This window comes from Apus apus, chromosome 3, assembly GCF_020740795.1.
Source record: "Apus apus isolate bApuApu2 chromosome 3, bApuApu2.pri.cur, whole genome shotgun sequence".
Classification (NCBI taxonomy): domain Eukaryota; kingdom Metazoa; phylum Chordata; class Aves; order Apodiformes; family Apodidae; genus Apus; species Apus apus.
The window spans coordinates 84,400,595-84,424,766 of record NC_067284.1 but is presented as its reverse complement, the minus strand read 5'-3'; the positions used below and the strand labels follow the sequence as shown (position 1 = coordinate 84,424,766).

The 24,172-nt window shown below is 34.7% G+C and overlaps 1 protein-coding gene across 1 annotated transcript in view; it reads left to right on the top strand.

The window, feature by feature from the left end:
• RYR2 (ryanodine receptor 2) overlaps window positions 1-22,838 on the top strand; it is a 375,829-nt gene extending 352,991 nt beyond the window's left edge. Inside the window, exons 94-107 of the mRNA XM_051615046.1 lie at window positions 433-580; window positions 2,076-2,162; window positions 2,993-3,211; window positions 5,417-5,547; window positions 6,094-6,136; window positions 7,246-7,379; window positions 9,651-9,711; window positions 11,034-11,180; window positions 12,512-12,646; window positions 14,945-15,101; window positions 16,901-16,965; window positions 18,197-18,297; window positions 19,808-19,859; window positions 21,533-22,838. Of these exons, the coding sequence (XP_051471006.1) occupies window positions 433-580; window positions 2,076-2,162; window positions 2,993-3,211; window positions 5,417-5,547; window positions 6,094-6,136; window positions 7,246-7,379; window positions 9,651-9,711; window positions 11,034-11,180; window positions 12,512-12,646; window positions 14,945-15,101; window positions 16,901-16,965; window positions 18,197-18,297; window positions 19,808-19,859; window positions 21,533-21,628 (1,576 nt within the window). The 3' untranslated portion in view covers window positions 21,629-22,838. The remainder of the gene's footprint in view (window positions 1-432; window positions 581-2,075; window positions 2,163-2,992; window positions 3,212-5,416; window positions 5,548-6,093; window positions 6,137-7,245; window positions 7,380-9,650; window positions 9,712-11,033; window positions 11,181-12,511; window positions 12,647-14,944; window positions 15,102-16,900; window positions 16,966-18,196; window positions 18,298-19,807; window positions 19,860-21,532) is intronic.
• The last annotated feature ends 1,334 nt before the right edge of the window (window positions 22,839-24,172 follow it).

Sequence of the window (24,172 nt, the reverse complement as noted above, 5' to 3'; positions counted from 1 at the left end):
TGACCAAAATTTTCTGCAACCTTTGTGGGACCCAGAGAGTTCAAGTGTCCAAGGTTGAAGGGGAGTAATTAGACATGTAGGCACTCATACAGACATAGAGCTGTCAGCTTACAGCTGTTTGTCAGCACAAGTGTTAGCTGCACAGTTACAAAGCAGACACTCGGGTAATAAGGTTGGCTTATTTTTGGTTTATGTACCTCTACCAATTATCATCCTCACTTCAAGGTGCAAAACCAATATATTTAATTATCTCCGGTCTTAACCACATTTTCATCCGTGCCAACTCTTTGAGCTGAAAAGCAGTCTGTATCCATGTTATTCATGTCTGTGAACTGCATGAGTCCTCACCACTTGAGTGTCATTAAAACGATGGACTTTAATTTTTGGTTCAGCAAATTTATGAACTTATTTTGGCTTCATTTGTGTCCCAAGAGGAGAAGATGGAGAAAAAGACGAGAAAATCAAGGAAGAGAAAGGGAAGCAGAAATTAAGACAACTTCATACTCACAGATATGGAGAACCAGAAGTTCAGGAATCAGCTTTCTGGAAGAAAATAATTGCATACCATCAGAAGCTGCTGGTAAACTGTTCTCTAGACTATGTTTTTAGCTTTTGGCAGGGACATGAACCACCATATTATTTTACCAATGTAAAAACAAATTTGCATCTGATGAACCTCATTTCTGTCCACCATAATCCATAAAAAAGGACATAGAGGCAAAGGTTTAACTGGAATGTTAGATAAAAGAAACACACAAATAACTCAATAGATGAGATTAGTTCTTAGGAAGAAAATTGTTGTCGGAAATCCAGAGATTCCTGTCCATCACTGGAAAAGAGCCATGCATTTTTAGGTCAATAAAATGTCCCAAATTTTCACAGCAGCTTTTTGAGCCTGTAGGATTTGTCTTTCCCCAAGAAACAACTTTGGGAAATGGTAAACTCTCCTATAAAAAGAATTTATTAAGGTACAGTGCTTAGACTAAAACTAAGAAAATCCATTACAGATTTTACTCTTTAAATAGTAAATTATTCTTTGAGAAACTTCTCAAAACCTGTAAAAATAAGACTAATTAGAGTAGTACAATTATCTGAGAATGTCTCAGTAAAATATGCCTGATTTTGCTGTAGAACTATTTTAAATCCATGCTTTTATTATCTAGGGAATTCCACACATTCTGTGATGCTAGTCTGAAATGCAAAGCAAAAAGAAGTACAGTTTTGCTATATATCTAGTACATACAGTTGTGTAGGAACAACCTAGTTCTTACACCTAGCATAGCAAAACTACAAAACTCCAGTTTCTCCTAAGAAGGAAGTAGGTCTTTTACGTTTTGCTTTTGAGCTCAGATTCACTTTTTAGGGTAATCATGTAGCAGTAATGTGAATTTAATTAATTTTTTCTCCTAAAAGTCTCATTTAATAATTTACTAATACTAATCTTTAGTTAGGGCAGAAAAAATGGAAGAATTCCCATGTGAGAGTTAAAGCATTCAAAATGTGTGATACAAAGTGTTTTGGATTGTCAGGGAGGGAAAAGGTACATTTTTGCAATCTTTTTGATAGTATCATGTTTGAGAAGCTTTCTTCTCAAGGTACTTAGTTCACTGATGAAGTTTTTTCTGGTCTTGTAAAAATGCAATTGATTTTGGAACAGAAAAAATTTAAATAAACTTACATGCAGATGTTTTTGTTTCTTGGTAAATGTAACAATTTGCCGTATGCATCAATATTGAGGTACAGGGAATACAGAGATTTCTATATTAGTGTTTCTCTGTGTTGTCTCTAAGGGTATTAAAAGGATTATGAAAAAAACGTAAGAGACAATTAGAAATCCTTCATTCCTTTCTGCATGGAGTGGAATAAATGGTCCCTTAACCGTTATTGCATATATGGAGTAGGAGAGAATTTGTACAATACATCACTCAATCTGTTTTTTTGTTTGTTTGTTTGTTTTGTTTTGTTTTTTTCCTATTTATAATTCTATTTAAAAGCTTTGTAGGAAGCAACAATGTGATAATGATTGTGGTATCATTTTTAGGCGAAGTGTATTTATGTTCTGTTTCTATTTTCAGAATTACTTTGCACGAAACTTTTACAACATGAGGATGTTGGCATTGTTTGTTGCCTTTGCCATCAACTTCATCCTGCTTTTCTATAAGGTGAACTTGTCAAAATATTATTTTTTATGTTGTATACTGAAAAACATTCAGGTTTTGTAGACAGTATGCGGCAGTAAAACTGCCTAGTTTAACTGATTAAATGCTTGCTTCATACTGCCACTTTAGAAATATAACAGGGTGAGAGCTAAAGTGTTTGCGTGCAGTAATAATAGACTTCTGAAGTAATAATAGACTTCCATAGACTTCCAGTACACAAATAGCTATTTACAAAGTTTTGTGCTGTGATGGAGGCAACACACTGAAAGCACACCGATACCTCGGATGCTCCATTTCACAGTACAGTAACTCAGACAAGCCCAGCCTTTATTGGCAACTTAAATTAATACCTGTCAACTGAGATTTTTTCTTGTGCCATAATGCTCCCCTGAGAGAGTGTGCAACAAGGAGAAATCACAAAATCTCAAGTTGCCTGGAATATCACTGGTCATCTTTGTCAAAACTTCTAGTATTAATACTACAGCCCTAGGGTGTTCAGACTCAAATTAGTTTCTGGCAGAGCCCTGCTGATAAAGACTACATGTGGGAATGTCAGGAGTTGACTGGTTTTGTTCTGAGAGGGCAGTGTCCTTTCTTGAATTGAGGTGATGAAATTCAGTATTGCCCAAATTTGCTACTATAGACAGAGTGAAAACAAAACAAAACCATAGATTGGTGTAACTGGATCTCTGTGAGATATCTTCTGTAGACATTTTTATGTAAAATATTTATTTCCTCACAATTATGATGTCTGTAGTACTGTTTTCAGTTATAATACTTAGCTTCTGTCAAAGGAATACAGCTGCAATATTAAGATTAAGTGATTTAAACAGGTCTCCACCTCTGCTGTGACAGAAGAAAAGGAAGTTCCTGTGGTATCTGTTGATGAAAGTATCAAGTTAAACAGCCTGGAGAGTGACACTGAGAGGGTCGTTGCAGTGTATTATGTCCTGGAAGAAAGCAGTGGCTACATGGAGCCCACACTGAGGATTTTGGCCATTCTACACACAGTCATCTCATTCTTCTGCATCATAGGGTATTACTGTCTGAAAGTAAGAAAAACTGAATTATTTTTTTGTTGTTCTAGCTCCCAACTTTTTAATCCTAGGAGTAGTAAATTTTAACAAAGTAATAGTAGCTTTGCTTAAGCAGACTGAGGGACCATGTAAAGAAACACTGTTCTCTTAGTGTAATGTACACAGAAATTGTGTGTTAGGTGATGTGGGGATTCAGAAAGTTACTGGCCAGAGCCTGGTTTTTCTGGGCTGATGCTGGATCATAGGATCAGCATTTGCACTGTCACTGTGTCAGCCAGTCAATTACAGCAGTAATTATATCAGAAGCTACATGTGGCTGTCAAATACAAGCTGTGAAGGCATATAGATAGAGGAAGCTAGATGACAGTGCCTGTGTTACTAGTTTATCAGCTGAGTCATTTGAAAAGCAAGCAGCATTTTGGACTACTGCTACTGCATGTTGTGGCTATAGACAGTGCCTGCTTTTCATACACACTCTGATGGTAGTGTTTTGGCAGGAACTTAAGCCTCCTTTAAGGGAATATCTTGCTGAAGATCTGTATTAGGGAAGTAAGAAATAAAGATGCCACCTTTGTTGGCTAAATGCTACTTCTGGTTTAGGAAGAACAAATGACCTAAATCTCTGGAGCTGGGTAGAGTATATCTAGGGGATGCTACCCCCAATTTTATACTTTTCCCAAGGCAAAAACTAAGTGTAAGATACTACTAAATTAAATGGACCTTTGCTGTCATGCAGTGCAACTGCTCCTTTGTCTTTACAGGTGTGATCTGTTTATTAAGCTTTTATATGACCCTTAATATTTTTATTTTCCTCTTTTAATGGATAATACATTTTCCATGCTAAAAAAAGATACAATCTGCCTTTATACTTGAGGCAATTGGTCATCAAACTGCTGTACTAAGTGGTTGATTTTCATCTGTACCCTCAATATCTCTGCAGGTCAATAAATACTAAACCGTGTTTACCTATTTCACTGGTTGGCACACAGCATGAAAGCTTAGGTTTCTGGCTTTTGGGATGTCCTCTTCTCCTGCTTCCCCCCCCCACTGTGACTTTTTATGCTATTTTCTGATATTGTGTTTTCAAACTACAATTATTCTCTAACTAGAAGGTAAAGACATTATTATCATTATTTGCCATGATGAATTGCTGTTTTTCCAATTTCAAAACCCTGAAGAAAAGACCAAATATGGTTTCAGTCTCTGTCTTTGGAGATGCACTGCTTTCAAAATTAAAAATCTTCATGCTTGCAGGTCTGCGTATGATATGTTTGCTTCTGAAGACTGCTGTGCATGAAATCCACTATTTTTTCTTTTCAATTAGTTGTCTGAAAATAAGATTGAAACTATTGTTATAGTATCTAATGCGATCACCATGTTGCCTGAGTAGTCTAAATTTATTATTACTATTTCAGTATACTCATGTTCAGTCCTGACTAGTAATACTGTCAAGGTGGATAATGCAGAGCAGATGAATTTTGGCGACCTGTAAAATAATTCCAGGCAAGTGTAGGGTTTATTTTTTGCTGGTAACAGATTTCTAAGAAAAATTCACGCCACAGGGACCACTACTTACATCTGCCTTCTCAGAATGTACCTTTAAATGCCATCCAGCTTTTGAAAGAGAATTGTAGATTGTCTGATCCTTACTCCTTAGGTTTTTCAGCTGCTGGCTAAGAACTACAGAGCACAAATCAAGAACATGGAATGTGAATGTGATCTAAGAATTTTTCTTTTTACTGCTTTGAGTCTTTCTTTGCTCTCTGCTTGGAAACTACTTTGCTTCCCATTGTGAAACCTCAGTAGTTCTTTAATAAGTGAAAGGCAACTTCTAACACCTCTGGGTATCAAACTGCAATCCACAAGTATGATCCCAAATTAATATTTTGGGACTTGGCTCTCTTTCACTTGACTAGCTCTAATAACTCCATAGCACGGAAAAACTATTTTGTTTTTCGAAGATTCTCTTTTCAGGGTTTTTGGTCACCTTTTTACAACAGTGTAGTACGCTGTAGTTATATAATTCTGTCATAACCTAATCCTTGTGCATCTGTACCTTTGCAGTATTCTGGGAAATTGTCAAGTCTTTTAATTATTTTTAAATACCATTTTTGCTTTGGTCAGTTTTCATAGTTAATTTTTCATAACAACTAGCTTTTCATGAAAATTGCAGACATGTCAGTGCATTCTAAATTCCTGATTTATTTTTTTCAACTATAGGTCCCACTGGTTATTTTTAAAAGAGAAAAGGAAGTGGCAAGGAAATTGGAATTTGACGGGCTATATATAACTGAACAGCCATCAGAAGATGATATTAAGGGACAGTGGGATAGACTTGTAATCAACACACAGTGAGTGTTTATTTATGCTGTCTCTTTAAAGCTTTGCAAGGAATTTTGCATCAATCTGCATCATTATATAGCTGATCATCCAGCTTGTCTGAAATAAACAATTGTGAGGCATATATTTCCAGCAAGGATATACAAAAATATTTCAGGCCCCCATTATGCTAATATTTACTATTTTAAATCATATTCATTCCCACATTTTTGCTTAAAAAAATTCTGTTCCACAAAGAAAAAAAATTAATGGTGATGTATTTTTTTGGCAAGCACAGTCGTGATTGTGTTGTTGTGACCTGGAGAGTGAACTGTGCTTTGCATTGTTTTAATGTCTCTTGAAGGCTCTCCTTTAGGAACTTATTCAGACTTATTCTCCTGGCTGATTGCCGTTTGGCAACTTTTATTCCAGTGACTGCACAAATTACTAGCTGGCAAAAGCAACCAAAAAAAAGCCTCACAGAAACTGAAAGAGTGTGCACTTGTATGACATTTTAGTAACTGCTGCATCTTCTCATGATTGTCTGAAATATAATCTTGTTTATCTGGCTTTTTTAGGTCTTTTCCAAATAACTACTGGGACAAATTTGTGAAAAGAAAGGTAAGGTTTAATTTTAAATATATATATGAAGTTAAAAAACAAATAAAGTATTTTGTAAAGAATATTTTCTTTTATATATATTTATGTATAAACATGCTTAAATTCCCAGCCTAGTGAATGATCCATAGTCATGAAGCACTGTTTTGAGGCATGTGGCAAAAAAATCTCTAAAAATCTGCAAAAACATCAATAAAAATTTAAAGCATTGCTTATTAAAAAACTGATAAAATGCCACCTCATCTACAGGAGACATTTGATTATGAACTTATTATCCAAAACTTTGTATTTCTTGAGAATAATTTGGGAAATGAGAAGAGGCAGGTAACATTTAGGAAGGAGCTATGTGTTCAGTGAGAATGAAACCAAGTAAATGTTAATTTCCAGAAAAGTTTCATATGAAACATGTTAAGTTTTGTAAGAAAGAGATGGGCAATGGTTTGAATTACTTTAAAATAATTCTAACTGTAACTCTCTGTTCATAATATTTTGATTATTACACATTCTATGTATATTATAGTTTCATTACATCATTAAGTAACAAAAAAAAGATTATAAAACTATGCAATGGAGCTACTTAATAAGTGAGGACATTTTTTTCATCACTACTACAAAAAAAACCAAACAAAACAAACTAAATTCCCAATCAAGATATGCAGGTTATTTTAAAAACTTTTTTAAACAGATGTTTTTATTTTTTCTTAAAAGGACTAACTAATAAGGGTCAAATACTGTCTTTGAGAAATCTTATTTTAATCAGAGGTTTTAATGTATCTAGGATATTGAAAACATCTATTTCCTGTATGACCTCACAGTGTATTGTTTTTATGTCAGTGATGATATTGATTGATTTATTCTCCTGCTGGGTTGTGTTACTCTTACCACTTTTATTACATGAGTTAAAAGAGCAGGAACATTGTATCTTTGACACTCACCTCTTGCCTCTATTGAATTGATTGCAGTTGAGTAGCAAACAAGATATTACTGACTGATGTCATAACAAATGGATTAAAAAGCTAGATGTTTTTGTTACACTTCTTGTCTTCAGAAACCAGGCTAAAAAACTCCTTGTTTATCCAGTTTATTCTCTTGAATATTCCTCCTAACTTTAGGTCATGGATAAATATGGTGAATTCTATGGCCGTGACAGGATCAGTGAACTACTAGGAATGGACAAAGCTGCTCTTGATTTTAGTGATGCTAGAGAAAAGAAGAAACCAAAGAAGGACAGCTCCCTATCTGCTGTGTAAGCATTTGCTTCTGGTTTGTTTGTATAATTGATTGTTTGGGGTTTTTGTTGGTTGGTTTTTGTTGGTTGGTTGGTTTTGGGGGGTAAGTTGAAATCAGACATTCAAGTTTTGTCATTCAGCTTTGATGTTTCTTGCTGCTCTTTTATGTATAGCTATATAAGATAAATCAATTCTGAAGATAAATAATAAAGTGAATATATTTCATTATAGACAAGTGCAAGACTCCACTGTTATTTATGTATGAAGATTTAGATGTGAGCATAGCTAATGCATCACATTCCTGCAGTGCAGTGTCAAGACCCAAGGATTCAGTGGCATTGCAGTACTAAGAAAAACAATTTTAGCAGAAGTGCATTCTATTACCTGCTGCTGGATTGTAGGACCCATGCTTGAGTTTAGAAATTTTATCTTAATTTCTCTGATAACTTTTATTGTTGGTATAAAAAGAAAATGAAACTACTTTTCCTTCTCTCTGTGCTGATATTTGGGAAGAAATTTGAAAGAATGTTTCCATCAATCCTCTTGAAAAAACAGACTAGAATGAATCACTTGTAGAAGGGTGGTGAAATACTTAATTTCAGAATCAGGCCTGAAGGGTGACAGTTTTTTGTTACATCTCTAACATCTACTCCATGTTATATATGTTAATAAAAAAAAAAAAAAGAAAATTACAACCTGTACTTATAACAGATGAACATGCTGTGAGAAAATAAACTGTGATGGAAATTTAAAGAACCATTTGCATAAAATCCATATGGTTCAGGAAGGTACATGAATCCACTTTTTACCAGTTTCAAAAATGAACACTAATTAAGCTACTAAAATTTAAGCATATTGCAGGTTCAACATCTGAAATAGATTTAAAGCGCCATGAAGACAAAGATGGGCAAAGCACTGGAGTTGAACCCTTACTGCACAACCTTTTGGCAAAATAAATGGAGAATGGTACAACCTGGTGTGGATTTTGGTCTAGTGCCTCTGGTTCTGCCTGTGACATCAGGAAGCAGCCCAGACTGAGGCCAGACCAGATACCTGTTTTTCTCTCAGTACAGATGGAAAATGCAACAAAATATTCCATGGGAGTGTAATACTCAAATAAAACTATTTCTTCTTCGTGGTTAGTGGTTCCGGCTATACAATTAACAACTTTGGAAATCAGACCTTGATCATAGAATCATAGGGGTTGGAAGGGACCTCGAAAGATCATCTAGTCCAACCCCCTAGATAGACCAGGGTTTAACTCTTGGTATTCTATCTAAGTCATTAGGTAATTCTATATAGATATCTGGCATATGAGTATTATGTGTTTTCATATATGATAGGTGTATGACACTTGCCAGCATTATTTCTGCTTGCTTAGTCATTGTCAGAAGCTCTTCTCTTTCGTTTACACTTCATGAATTCACTTGCATTTTAAGGATGAAAGTAGAATAGATGACCTTTTTCATGCTATTGTATATATTTGTTCCTGAATTTTGATCCTAGTTTAGAAATTTTTTTAATATGTAAATATAATAAAAATGATCCAAACATTTCCAAAAAGACTTAGGTCAAAAACTAGAGAGAACAAGATACAGTTACAGGCAAAAATGTTATACATCTTGTTAGGTAAGTTAGCTGTATCACTTCTCTATAGAGGAAGAAAAAAATGCTTCAAGCAAATAAAGGGGTTTACTTCCATTGAAAAAAATACCCAAAAGTTGAGACATTTATTTGTGTTGATACAGTAAGACAAGAATTAATGCCTAAAGGTATTAAGAAATGCAAGTGAACAAATTGGAGAGAAGAGTTCAGAATATCGGTCTGTAGAATATAAAAGTTTGTTGAAGAGAGGAGAGCAGTAGGAGAGACTAACTGGCTTATATAATAAAGCAACAAAAACTGTCCAAGAAACAGAGAACCCAGACCTGGACTCAGCGTTCCAGGTGTGGCCTTACCAGTGCTGAGGTAGAGAAGCAGGACCAACCCCCTCGACCTGCTGGCAGTGCTTCTCCTCACGGAGCGCCAGGTACCATTAGCCTTCTTTGCAGTGAGGTTGCATTTCTGGCTTAGGCTTCACTTGCAGTGCACCAACCAGTTTTTCTGCATTTTTTTTTTGGACAGGTCCAGAGTAAAAGTGTGAATTAGAACAAGGTTCTGATGTATTTCAGCTTTTGGAGAAATAGATCAGCTGTTGTCTCTTGTGTTCATGTGACAATACCCTTCCTACAGATTGTATATGTTCCTATTGTGTTTTGATATAAAATGCAATTTATTTCTTTTTACAGGCTCAATTCCATTGATGTTAAGTATCAGATGTGGAAATTAGGAGTTGTTTTCACTGATAATGTAAGTTTATCCATATATATATACACACAAACAGGTATATATTAATCTTCTAAAAAACACTTGTTAACTCAAAGTGCTTCAAAGGGATTATATTTAGTTTACTACACAGATGAAGAAAATCTTGGAAGCTTAAAAAGACATTGCCAAAATCTTTTCCTACATACTTAACTATTAGTCTACAGAACCTTTTTCAATTCCAGCCCTCCTCCTGATAGGCTTTATGCAGGAGCAGTGAGCAAGCACTGTACTGTAGAATTAGAAAAGTGACTATATAAATTCTAATTGCCATTTTGCATGTGGTTCATAAAATGTATGGACACTTGAATATTCCTGGAGCACATTCAGATTGATATGGCTAATGTACATGGAATTGCTAAAATTTGTATTGCCGAAACTGGTAGTAGGATGCGGCACAGAATGAGACTAATTTTAATAATTTGTAAAATTATTCTTTAAAAACAACCAAAAAAAAGGAATGATAAGCAATACTGACTATTAAAATACCTTGTAGTTTAAGAAGTCATTCATCATATGATTATTAAGAGTCTTGGAATATTCACTTACCTAACTCAGCTTATATTACTGGTGGAAAAAATGGTTAAGGAACAATTGATTTTGGAACTAGGAATGCCAGAGAATGGACATTTAATCTGACTTCAGTCAGGAAGAGTGGAATGATAAGTCTCCAGATCTACAAACAGCGTGATTGGTAAAGAGTTAGAGTTGGTTCAGAATTAGTTTTTTGTTTTTTTTTTTCTAAGGGGGGAAATATAATTTCTCTTACAAATGCATGCTTGTTTTTAAGTCGAAGAAAATTAAATTATAGTGGCAAAGATGAAACGGACATTTGTAGCAATAGCTCGTAAACTACTTAAATAATACTTACATATTTAAGTAATAGTTTTAGTAGTCTGAATAAATTATAACAATCCTTTTGTTGCTTAAAGAGTTTTTCCATTTGTCATTAACCAACTTAGGACTTTAATATTTTAATGTAATTATTTAGAATTTCATAAAAAATTATTAAAATCATAAAGAAACATGAAAAAATACAGATTGAGCCATTTCAAAATGGGTTTTTACCAGCCAAAATTTAGAAAATGTCAATTTTGAACATGTCTTGTGAACTTTCTATTTGCTGATTTTGTACTTTTGCACAAAAATTCTCAAAGCTATCTAGCAAATTCTATGTAAAAAAGTAAAGTTGTTTTCTACTTGAAGAAAAGCACTGTCAAGCAATTTCTAACTCCCCTTAGTATTTTGAATGAATTAAAGATAATAGCCATGAATTTTATTTTGTGATGTACTTTTTTTTCTGTTAGTCTTTCCTGTATCTAGCATGGTACATGACCATGTCAGTCCTTGGCCATTACAACAATTTTTTCTTTGCTGCTCATCTCCTTGACATTGCAATGGGATTCAAGACATTACGAACTATCCTGTCATCAGTGACCCACAATGGCAAACAGGTATCAACTCTTCTCTCTTTTCAATGTTTTTACTTAAGAAGTACGCAGGAAAGATCGTTTCATTACTTAATTCAGCTGCTCTGCAGATTAACAACAGAAATTTTCTTTTATCCTGGTGAGGACACTACCAACGGAATTCTACAAGCATGAGGAAATGGGACTGGGATGTATGACAGTCTTTGGGTGTTAAGAGTAACACCGTGATAAAGTTGCTATTTAAAATTTTTCCATGATTCATCTAAAGAAAGCTCCAGCTGGTACACAGTAACAATTTATGTTAGAGGCTTGTTTGAGAAACTCAGCTCTTTGATAACAATTTTTTTCTTAAAGAAGCTATAAAATTGGAAATTGCATTTTTTATTTAAGTAAAGAAAGTTACAAAGACTTTGGTCAACTGAGATCTGTTGTAGGAATGGCATTTAATGTAACCTGAGACTGATGACCTTCCTAGTTCAAAGGACCTTTGTAAACAGTTTATAATGATTTTTAAAAAGCCATGCTTGGGCTGTTAGAATGTCTTCCAGCAAGGAAGCTAATATGATTCTTATTCAAGGAGTCTGGGTATGGAAACATAAGGGTTGTTGTTTATACTTCTGGGCTGTTGTAGTAAGATGGAACTTCAGTTCTGACTTTATACAATGCAAAAAAGTCAGTCTGCACCTGAAACTCATGAAGTATTTTACATTTTAAAATTAGTCCTGAAGTTTTAACAAATTATCTATGATGTAGGGGAGCATTATTTATGATAAGGAACTTTTTAAGTTATTGCAGTTCACTTCCAAATACTATCTATGAAGCTCAAGGAAAATTATTAATGGTGATGCATTTGAGCAGTGGAGAATTTGTTGCTACTTCTCTGAGGTCGATATTAAAATATTAGGAGCAGTTTGTTATATATGTGATTTCACAGATGTAAATAAAATTGTTTCAGTATTAGGAGAAATACTATATTGCAGTTATATAATAGCTGTTAATCAATAGTAGCACTATTAGTAAACTTTCAGATATGTTTGCCTGATTTTGTGGGTTTTATAAGATTCTTCTGGATTGTTTGATTGTGTATGCATCCACTAGATTTTACAAGATTTGTCTTTCTAATTGTGTTTCCATAGCATAGTTTTCCTTAATAATAAAACAGATGAATGCATGAAAATATGCAGGTATATTACAAAATATTACGAAGATATGGAAAAAATAGAGAAAAAGTAAAGGAAGTTTTCCTTCTTCTAGTACATACAGATGATTGTTGCCTTCCTTTTATTTTTGTTATGAAAATCATATGTCATAATTCCATAGTGGTGTTATATCCACTCTTTAATTTTGTCTTCCAGCTTGTCCTAACAGTGGGATTACTTGCAGTAGTCGTATACTTGTATACGGTGGTGGCATTCAATTTTTTCCGCAAGTTCTACAATAAGAGTGAAGATGGTGATATGCCAGACATGAAATGTGATGATATGCTAACTGTAAGTCTGATTTTTCTTTCTGGATTTTTTCTCAGACTGTTTGTTTTTGTCCTGACCTCCTTGTAATTCCTGTTCATATAGTTGTATCATTAGCCAGCAACAGGAAAGACTATCATAAAGACAAAGGAATAAATATCATGAACATCCCCAGCACCTAGATAGCCCCTGAGTATGTTAAACAAACGTATCTATAAATAAAGAGAAGAAATATGATGGTATCTCAAAAAATGAAAACCAGCTGCAAGCCGTGAAGCTGAGATGAGTCAGTTAAAGGGCATTACTTCTGAACCTTGAGATTCTACAGGCCATTCAGGAGGAGGATCATTTATAAGCAAGTAATTTAGGTACTAAAATGCTTGTTTAAGCTTGGAAGTCTATAATTTTCCTTTAGCACGAATTGCTATTATTATCTTCAATTGGGAATTCCATTACTGAAATTTCTCCTGTGCTCAGAATGACTAAAAATTATGTTTTTCTTACTGAGACAGTGCGAGGCTTTGTATTTCTAGATGGTAGGTAGAGCTTACATAATGGAGACTTTCTAAGATACGTTGTCATTAATGTCCTTCTAAAAGCAATCATTATGTACAATGAGGTTACATATATTTTATTATGTTATGCAACATGAATCACTTCCAGGGAGCTGACATAATTTAGAAGTCCAATAATTAGATAACTGTGGAAACAGACTGGGATGTCTGTATTTTTGTCCAGTTTGGGACATTCAGTACAAGAAATACAGATAAACTGGAGAATAAATCAGTGAAAGGCTGTTAAATTGTCAAGTCTGGAGCACTTGCCTTGAGAGGAGAGGCTGAGGGAATTGGGCTTGTTTGGCCTGGAGAAGAGAAAGCTTTGGGGTAAGGAGATGTGTGAGAGCAGCACCTCAGTGCCTCAGAGAGGTTATTTGTAAGATAAATCCAGGCTCTTTACAGTGACATGGCAGGACTGTAGACATAAAGTGGAAAAAGGTGTTCTGGCTGAGGAGGGCCAAGCAGTGCATCATTTTCTCAGAGAGGCTGTGAAGTCTCCATCTTTATTAGGTTGAAACAACGTGACTGGATAAAGTCCAGAGAAACTTTGTCTGAACTTATAGTGGACCCTGCTTGAAGCAAGGTTTGGACCAGAGACCTTCTGAAGTCCCTTCCAACCTGACCTGCTGTACAGCTCTCTGAAAATACACTTACAAAAAGGCTATAATGTAGAATAATTAATTACAGTAACACATGAAATGCTATAAAATCAAGGTTCTCTTTTGTAAGAGCAGTAAGAATTGTGATGTGATGTTAAAAAAGAAAAAGTAGAGAGTATATTTTTATTTTTTTAAATAGAAAAATAACTTTTAAAATATTTTAGGTAACTAACACTTCATTTGCCTATTAAGTTAATGATTGACTTTCAATGGTGAAATAAAAACTATATCTAAAAATCATGACTTTTTCCAGCCATTGGTCTCCCAACATTGTATGTTACTGTATAAATTTCTTGCATAAGAGATTTTGGGGTAAGTGTGACATAGAGGGGAGTTTTTTTATGGTTAGGTTTTAGAACCTAGTTACTGTTATTGTCATTACTGCTTTTTGATAGGGAGTGCATACCCTGGACCTGTAGTTTGCAAAGCTACTGAAAGAACCAGTCCTCTATTGCAGATGCCAGAGAGTAATATAATAATTTTCTATTAAATTCTAGTATGATAAAAAGGAAATTTTGCATTTCTAGTATACCATATAACTGTACCAAGAGACCTATTATACCACTTCTCAGATCATAGTTTCATGGTTTTAATCTCGGGCTTTTTCCAGCATTAGCTTGTCCTCTGTACATTCTCAAAGGGTTTTTTTGCTTGTTTTGTTTTTTTGTGTGTGTTTGTTTTTTGTTTGTTTGTTTGTTTGTTGGTTTTGTTTGTTTGTTTGAAGCCCCAAATATGGGGAAAGTCATTTACTTTTCAGCTAGGAAAATGAAAGGAGATGGCTGTGGTGGTAATTCTATTTTCTATTTGCGCATTACTGAAATGTTTGCACCTGAATCATGGTGTGCTACTGGGCTTAAGACAGTTGAACCTTAGATATTTTTGATCTGCTACTTAATGACAGAACATGAAATACTGCAGCTCCAGCTGCACAACAGCATTTCCTCACCCTCAGAAATACTCATAACCTCAAAGGAGAGAAAAAGATGACGACATAGTATAGTTGCTGGACTATAGACTAGTTCTTTCAATTACTTAACTTGCAACAATGGATATTTTTACTTTTAGCTGCAGACAAACATTGTAGCCTTTTGTTTTCTGTTTTTTAGTGCTACATGTTTCACATGTACGTTGGAGTCCGAGCAGGTGGAGGCATTGGTGATGAAATAGAGGATCCAGCAGGAGATGAATATGAAATCTATCGGATTATCTTTGACATTACTTTCTTCTTCTTCGTGATTGTTATCCTGCTTGCAATTATTCAAGGTATATGTTTGTAACTGATGGTGAGACTGAAAGCATTATTTAGCTGTACAACGATCTTAGTGTGACACCCAAGGTTCAACCAGGACACCAGGGCAGATCATGTAGCACAGATTTATATAGTAAATCACACCTAGTTGGCTTTTATCTATATGCTGCTCTTCCTAGTCTCTGTATCTGGATCAGTGGAAACAAAAAAAGCTCTTTGCTGTGAGAATGCTGGCATCACATTTTCTATCTTCTCATTCCTCTTTCTATAAGCCTCCTGTAAATGATCAGCAAGAGAAGTTATTAGAAAGTGATTAGATATCTTGTGGCATAACTTAAAATTTTCTTTCAACATGACTCGCCCTTTGTGAGCTTCTGTGGACAAAATCAGTGGTGTATGCTGTCACTATTGCCCCTCCCAGGATCTAATGTTCTTCACTGCCTGGCAGATCTTCAGATTGGTGGTAGTGATGTGAAAATTGGAAGACAGCTTTAAGAAGTTTAATCTTTGCTTGCATAAAAACCTCTGTTTGGTGTGATGCCTGCTTACTTTAACAATGTCAAAGAGTAAATAAGTTGCTTCATATGACACAGCTTTAGTATATCCTGGTAAAAGACAATGGAAAATGAGCTGCCAACAGATTAGCTTCTGAATTTGAGTGAATGTACTTGACAGTGTGGCTCGCTATTGCACTCTGGATAGTGGATGCTGAATTTGAGGAAGTCGGGTTTTTTCTATTATGTTTTTATTATTGATTTTTAATGTTATTACCTAAAGTACTTTAAAGTCCTATCTGTTTACAACTAATACCTTCAAAAGATTGTAAAGAATGCCCATTAACAGAAGTATATTCTTGATTTTTTTGAAAGATGCATAATGATTTTTGCTGAATCCAGTTGCTCTTATAAGTAGTGATACTTCATTGCTTTCTGTCAGCTAACAGAGTTAGCTAACTTATGATTTTGAAAGCAGTAAGGATGCTTTCTGACTTCCTACAAGGATGTATAAAAGACAACTCTGAGCTTATGGTAAATTTTTCATAACTCTTACTCAACCATCTATTGCTTTTAAGGGCTTAGGAAGGGTGCAAACATTTTTAAAGCCTGAAGTGGCATATCTCATCCTGTTTGTTATTTCTTTTTTTGAGGGACAGAAGAATAGAGGCCTTAGTTGTCAAGCTTTGTATATGATTTTTATCTGATATTCACCAGTTCTACAGCACAGTAGTGTCAATAGTGACTGTGGAGTTAGTGCTTATTTTTATTGGTGCAAGCAAAGGGAGAATCATAAAGAATTTATAATCTGAGCCATAGAGCCTGTGGTGGTTTTTCTTCTTCTTTCTATATATCTCTGAAATAACCCCTTCTGTAGAGCTCTGACAATGGAACCCCATAATATGTGACAACTGTAATGAGAAGAGGATGCACAGAACTCTGCACCTCTCAGCATCTGTTGTGTATTAAATCCCTAAATTCTGTTAAACATACAGTAGTATTCATTCTGTAGTCAAGCCTCCATGACTGTAAAACCACATGTGTCTTTATTTACTGAGCCAAGTTTAGAGCACTATGAATAAAACAGAAGTCTGTTTGTCCCATTTTATAATTCCAAATGGTACTGGTAGCCATTTTCTTTGACTTGCTCATTTTTCTCACATACTGAGTTGGTTTTGGGATCTTTGGAATGTATATTGGCTTCTATTATTTCTGGACAAAATTCCAGTATTATATTCTTTGTCAGAATTATTCCTGGATTTCCAAATATTCTTTGTCACAGTTCTGTTCCTGAACATTAACTGTTACTTAAACCCTAGGTTTAATTATTGATGCTTTTGGTGAGCTGAGAGATCAGCAAGAGCAAGTTAAGGAAGACATGGAGGTAAGAACATCAAATTGATGAGCCATACAGTATTTTCAGGTTTCATTACTATCTGTTTTCTCACAAAATGTGACCTAGCTCATGGATAGTTTTTTAAACTAAGAGGAAAATACAGTTTTGTACACAGTCCAGTGTCATACAAAGTCCTGGATGAGATTCTACTGTCATATCTCAGTTCATTGATGGAAATAATAACAGGTGTTTTGTATTGACTTTTAAATACCTAATAAAAAAAAAAAAAAAAAGAACTTAGATAAATAGTTCTGTTGAAACCAATAAAATTCTTTTTAGACAATTTTATGAAGAGAAAGCTCTGCCAGCATCCAGGTTCTGAATGATATTTACCATTCTTTGCTGCCAAATGTGAAGGATTTATGCTGCTATTTGACAGGTGCTAGCTGCTGCTCTGCTCTAATAATACTCTGAATTTGTTTGCCAATTTCCAGTATGGATTTCTTTAAATACCTCCAGATCAAGTGTGGCTGGTTATTTGCTGTCAGTGATAAGTTTACAAAAATTCAGACACAAAACCTAACAGCTTATTTTCTCATAACTTTTTAAAGTTTAGACCAATCCCTGTGTCTTCATTTGTGTAAACAAGAAAAATCTTTGTACATTGCTATGTGTTAGAATGAATTATGTGTCTGTGGCTATTTTAGTATTTTATATCTTCAGATTAGAAGTTTCTAACAAAGGGTGTTGACTCTGTAATGTTACTCTTTATCTCAGATATAATTTTATGTGATTAATCTGTGTGAAAGTATCCTGTACTTGGTGGTTTTCTGATTTGTTGTTTAAGTTGACTATAAGAACTCAGAAAAGTGTTGCAAATCTACTGTGTTTTGTAATCTATACTTTGAGTATATTCAGTTTCAGGTGAACAAGCAGAACAGGGATTGAGATAAGTATTACCATATGTTACAGTGAGTGTAGCTACAGTGTTAACAGGAAAAAAAACAAAACAGCTTTGACTGTTTTATGCCTTCTTCCTCTGGATACTTGTTCACTTACAGCTGGAAAATATTTTTTATTTTCTTTTAAACAGTAAGAAACTATTCTGATGTCAGCTGAACTTCTGTTCAATTGTTTTGGCTGAGGTATCCTACCCAATCATTAAAAGAAAAGCTTTTTTGTTCAGCACATATATGTGATGCATTGCCATTTTTATTCACCTTTTCTGAAAGGGCAGGGTTACACACGGTGTTGAAATTATCTGTATTACTTCTTTTAGACAAAGTGCTTTATCTGTGGAATAGGAAATGACTACTTTGATACAGTGCCCCATGGCTTTGAAACACACACACTACAGGAGCACAACTTGGCCAATTATTTGTGAGTACAGTAAAAACAAACTCTTTACTAACTCATGACCCTTGCAGCCTCTGCATGTACCCGATTAACTTGCTTGCATAAGTAGGCTTCAGTACTATTTGGCTTTGATGTGCGCTCGTGCTGTCTGAATATTTAATTCTGTGGTGATGCAAGCAAAGAATGAACAAACTTCATTATGTTCTTGTGACACTGAGTTTGTGTGGGCTAGGAGGTAGAAACCAATAACTTAGTATGTGTCTTTGGAAGTAAATGGAAAATGGAAAATGTTGTGTAAAATACAGAGAAATAGTATGACCTGGCCTCGAGGCTCATGGAGAGAGTGCACAAGCAAAGGAGAAAGACAAAAGATGGAAGACTTACATTGGACAAAATATTTTAAGCGGAGTGGTGAGACTAAGAGAACCTGGGAGAAAGGGAGGTAGGGGAGCTGGAACAAGGAGCTAGAGAGGGATCAGATCAAGGGCATTAAGTCTGTCTTTGGAAAATCCAAGTAGAGCATCAGGGAACACTAAACTTGGTCTTTTCAAATTTGGAAATAAAACCATTAATCAGGTCCACAATCATAGTTTCATACTGTTCCTTTCCTGACAAATGCATATGGAAATCCAGTGCCAAAGTATGTTTTATACCACTGCCGTCAGCATGAATTGATGAATGGATTGCGGCTTGGTCTATGTAAACTAGTGCTGTATTTGCACAAAATAATGAGACTGTAAAGTCAAACAACTCTATAAAGAACTTTCACCTGAAAAACAGGTTATGCGAACAAAGTACATTACTCACCAGCATGTGGGATTTTGTTCCTGCAACACATAGTAGTACACAAATAACATACTATAGCATACTTACTCTAGGTGCATCATCCTAAAGAAATCATTTTTGATATTTTTGTGCCTGATCGTATTTTATATTTTACATGTGTTTGGAGAGAACGTCTATTGTGAGTGCAATTTTGAAATAATCACCTTGTGTCTGACAGGTATCTCAAAACCCCAAGACTAATGTCAAGACAAGTGACAAGTTTTTTTCAGCTCATGTTGATCCTGAGTTACATACGTTAGTAAAATATCCCAAACCTATAATTTCAGGAAGAGAAATATCATAACAATCTTTAGCATTTCTTATTCATTATGAGGAGCAGAAAAAAAAGTTCCAATGACTGTTCTCTGCCTACTTCTAAGCTGATGTTCCAGGACAAGAAAATGTCTTTTATAAGATCAGATTAGAAAGCTGAGAAGATCTTAACTTAAACAGAATTGCTATTTAATGTAAATCAAACTGAATCACTTGCATTTTAGCATACTACTCACTGAACAATGAGTGAAGATCAAGAGTGTCAGGAAGATATATTTATTTAATGTGTCTGGGAATATGATCATAAATAGAACTCTGGAACTTGGAAGTCCGTGATAAGCATTATTGCTGTACATGCTGAAAAATCTCCTTTCCTCTATGGGTTGCCTAATGTTTCCAGATATTGTATTCATAATAGCTATTTCTTTGCTTGTAGGTTTTTCCTCATGTATCTTATTAACAAAGATGAAACAGAGCATACAGGACAGGTAGGTTGAACAACTCTATGAATGTCAATAGTTATTGAGTAAGACAGTTTCTAAAATAAAAATAATTCAGGCATGGCAAAACTAGAAGTATTCTGATGGATAGCTTCCTACATGGAAAGTAACTTCATTCTCATTCTTCTAAAGAGTTCTTAGGACTTGATTACTTAATGTTCAATTTAATATCAATTCGGTAAGTTTCTATTTCTGTTTTTTAATCTCACCTGTTATTCTTAAATTGTTGCTTCAACAGCATAGAAATACAGACTATAAACAAAAATATTGAGAAACAGAACATTTAAGCATCCCATGAAAGCAGCACTCTTCATTTCTCCTTGTTGATTCTTTTTGATAGTCTTTGTCCTTTACAATTATCGATATGTAATATTCTATGTCTACAGTCCTGTATAAGTCCATATGAAAGTGCTTGTGCATATATTTAAAATGAGACCTGTGAGAGAAAGTTCTCTGTGGAGGTTTCTAGTTCAGTGTTGTTATTTAAAAATTCTGGTGCTTCCTTCTACTTCCTTTAAGTATGATTAAAGTCAGTAAAAAAAATGTATCAAATTTACAGACTACTCCTTTTTTTTCTAGCAGTAGTCTTGCAAATTACTAAGCAAATGCTCCTGTGTTGCAGATCACAAGACAAAAAACCTGAGGAGCATCATACGTATAGTCCTACAGGTTTGGGTCAGAGGGATAATTTGCTTTAAATCCATGTAACTTACTCCTTCTGAACTTTGATGTATGTACTGGGCAATTATAATGATCTTTGCATAAATCTTTTCAGGCTTGTCCAGTATCAGATTTTATGGATTTACTTTGCTATTTTTGAACATCCATTTGCATTTTCCTGGCATACAGTGTGTCCTACTATTTCACTGGTGCCAGATTTGTACAAACGTTTCATTTTTCATACTGTTAGCTGATATTTGAAAATTAAGAGTACTTCATACTACTTCTAGACACATGGTCTAGTGGTGGACTTAGTAGTGTTAGGTTTATGGTTGGATATGATGATCTTAAAGGTATTTTCCTACCTTAATGATTCTCTGATCCTGTAACTTGTGTAACACATGTTCTTTCTACCATGGAATTTATATGATGAATATCACATTTAAGAGGTGTGATCAAAATGAAAGTAAGCTAATATATCCTTTACTGTTCTTCAGACGGCCTAGATACAGAGCCTTACCTGAACAAGTAATCGGAAAGAAAAAAAGCAAAAACCTCATTACTGATTCAGAAAATATTGATCTTCTAAAAAATAACTTTAAGGGCCATTTTATTTTATGTATGGTGTGTAGGCACAATTGTGTGTTTTGAAATGCCTGATGCAGAAATTCAGTCAAATTCCTGTGGCAGGAATATTTTGCTTACCCTGATATTTATCTTGTCACATGCTTTAATTGAATTTTACAGTGCTCCTGAATGTGCAATAAGAACTAAACTACTAGGTTCCTCTTCTGTGTGTTTCTTTAATGCTTTTTGAGTAGGTAACAAAAATCTAAGAGCTGCTCTGATAAAAATCACTAACATGATTCTTGTAGGTTGATATGCAACGTGATATGCACAGAATCAAAAAGGTGAAGCAGTATATAAATAAAAGAGGAAAAAACAAAGTCATGGCTTGCTCACTGAATCAAGATAAGTTATTTAAATTCTGTTTCTTTCAGGAATCCTATGTATGGAAAATGTATCAAGAACGGTGCTGGGAGTTTTTTCCTGCTGGTGATTGCTTTCGAAAACAATATGAAGACCAGCTCAACTAAACAGAGATGAGAGAATTCCAAGATGAAAATATGTCCATGTCCCAGCTTGTTTGGGAATGTCTCACAGATTTCCTAAATTCCCAAAGCTGTGTGCTTTTTGCAGCACCAAAGCTCTGTTTTTAATGACCCAACTGCACTTTTATTTTCTTGTGTATTTGCTTATAGAACACTGGAGTAAAAAACAATGGAAAAATAACAGCAACTCTGGAAAAAAAACCAAGCACTTGCACACAAAACAGATACCCCTATACATAACATGCACATATAAGAGACTTGAGACAACTTATTTCTGAAACTGCCAGATGATACCCTTGTCTATAAGATCACACATGGGGTGACACGGTAGCAACACTCATTCAATCTGTTTATTTCATCATCCTGGAAGGAACTATGTGTATTTCACAGAGCACTGTAAAAGAATGTTGTGGACACTAAGTTGTGGGAAATAGTGCCTTACTATATGTGGGTTGAGCTATGCAGAAGATGAGTGCATGATGACATAATATTTTTTTTTCTTTATGTCTTCCCTTTCTTCCAAGTTATTATTTATTTTGTGGTTTTCATGAGTTTGGGAGGAAGGGATTTGATTGTGCACATGTTTTTAATAAGACTGGAGTGTCTCAGGACAAGATTAGGTTATTCTCATCAAATTCATTTCACATTTACCTTCCTCTTTAGCTTTTGCTCTTATTTTGGTAATGCTCTGATACAACACTGCAACTTTATGAAATCTTTGTATGAAAACAAGATTACTGCAAAAAACACTTTAAAAATAAATATTTCATTGCATGTTTATTATACAAGTTTAAAACAATCAAAAAAACAACCTTCAGAAGCAAGTTTGATCAACATGAAAAAAACATTCACAATAATTATATCCATAGTAATAAAGTGTTGTGGGCTCTATTGTACACCTGGAACAAGTGTCATCAGCCAACAATGTATATGTTATGAATTTGACAGTAGTTTTGGTTTCTTTTATTTTTCTTTCTTTCATTTCTCCCACCTGTGATCGATAGTGGAGTTGAAGATTTTCTTGTTAAATTATTTTTTAAAAGCAAAGCTGAAGCAATATCCATTCAGGGACTCCATTAATTGCATCATGAAACACCAATGATGTGTACATCACTCCATTTTGAGTCCTTTTCAATTGTAATGCCAGTCTTTACAAATAAAAAGAGAGATTCAGAATGGAAGCAAGCTGGTTTTGGTGGCATCTGAGTCATATGGAGTCTTTTTATTAATCTCTGAACTAACTGCACCCACTTTAAAAAAGGATTAAGCTGCTGTTTCCTTAATTAAAATTTTTAGGTGTGTTTTTTGTTTTTTTCTTCTGGATGACTTGCTGTTGCTGCTCTTCCTCATTTCTTTATAGGCTTTCAGCCTTGCAGATTTTGAATATCGCTACTCTGAAACTGGGATTCTGGTGAGGATTCTGGTAGAATTATTTAAAATTGTACAATTTGAGGTCTGAGACTGGACAAGCTGGTGATGATGGGAGGGGCAGCTACAGTTTTTATTTGGGTTTTAAGCCATCACTACCCAGTTTGGAGTATTCATTCCAGCTTTGTTTCCTCCCTATTTGGCACAACTCCATAAAACACTTTCTGGATTTGCATATAAGGTTTAGAAATTGGGGATTGTAGTGATGTTCTTTTCTCGTTGTACAACATAAGAACAGTTAATGTTTGACACACAGGTACACACGCTATTTTGAATTTGTGTATTTTGTTGAGAAATATGTAGCTAATGTTTCTGACTGATATTTCAAGATCCCTTTGTCTTGAAAACAAATTCAAGTGGACTTTTTAGGCAAATACCAGAATAATAGTGACATGCTTCTTTAACCTCAACTTCCATGTCACAAAGCTTCTTGCACATTCTCACTGTTGAATCCGATAGGCTGTTTAACAAATACACATGAAGTCACGCTTAAACACTAGTCTTTCAGAATGTATCTACTGGTTATATTGTGATGCAAAAAGTTTTTTAGGTATTAAGTAAATTTATTTATTAAATTGTAGCTTTCACATAAGGCAATTCCTACAGCTGAGAACTGGTTCGCGAGAGTTTTCAAGATTAGGTTTCACTGCTGAAAAAGGATGGGATCTGGCTTTGGCAGACCTTCGGAGCATGGTTCGTGCTGTCCCTCTGCATTGTCTGTAGGCTTTCTGTGAGTCCCTGAAACTCGGCATTTCCTGTTTATTCAGTGCACAAAGCTTTCCACTGAGGCCCTCTTTCTGAACACTGAAAGCAACTAATTCAAGAAAGAAACTCACTTTAAAATTAAAAATAAGAGTACATGTCATAAGACACTAGTTTATTTCAAAAGTATGTGTTTCCTGTGATTTATACTATTTCTGACTTTCATGTGCACTTTTAACAGGATAGTATTATAGTATTATTCAGGCAGGCCACATACTACCTGATACAGACTGTGGTGCCCAAGGTCACTAATTTGTTTTAGGCTTAGACAAAGTTGAAGTACATTCTTAGATTTTATTAAGAATTACTGAGCTTATTATGACAAATGCAAGTTCTTCA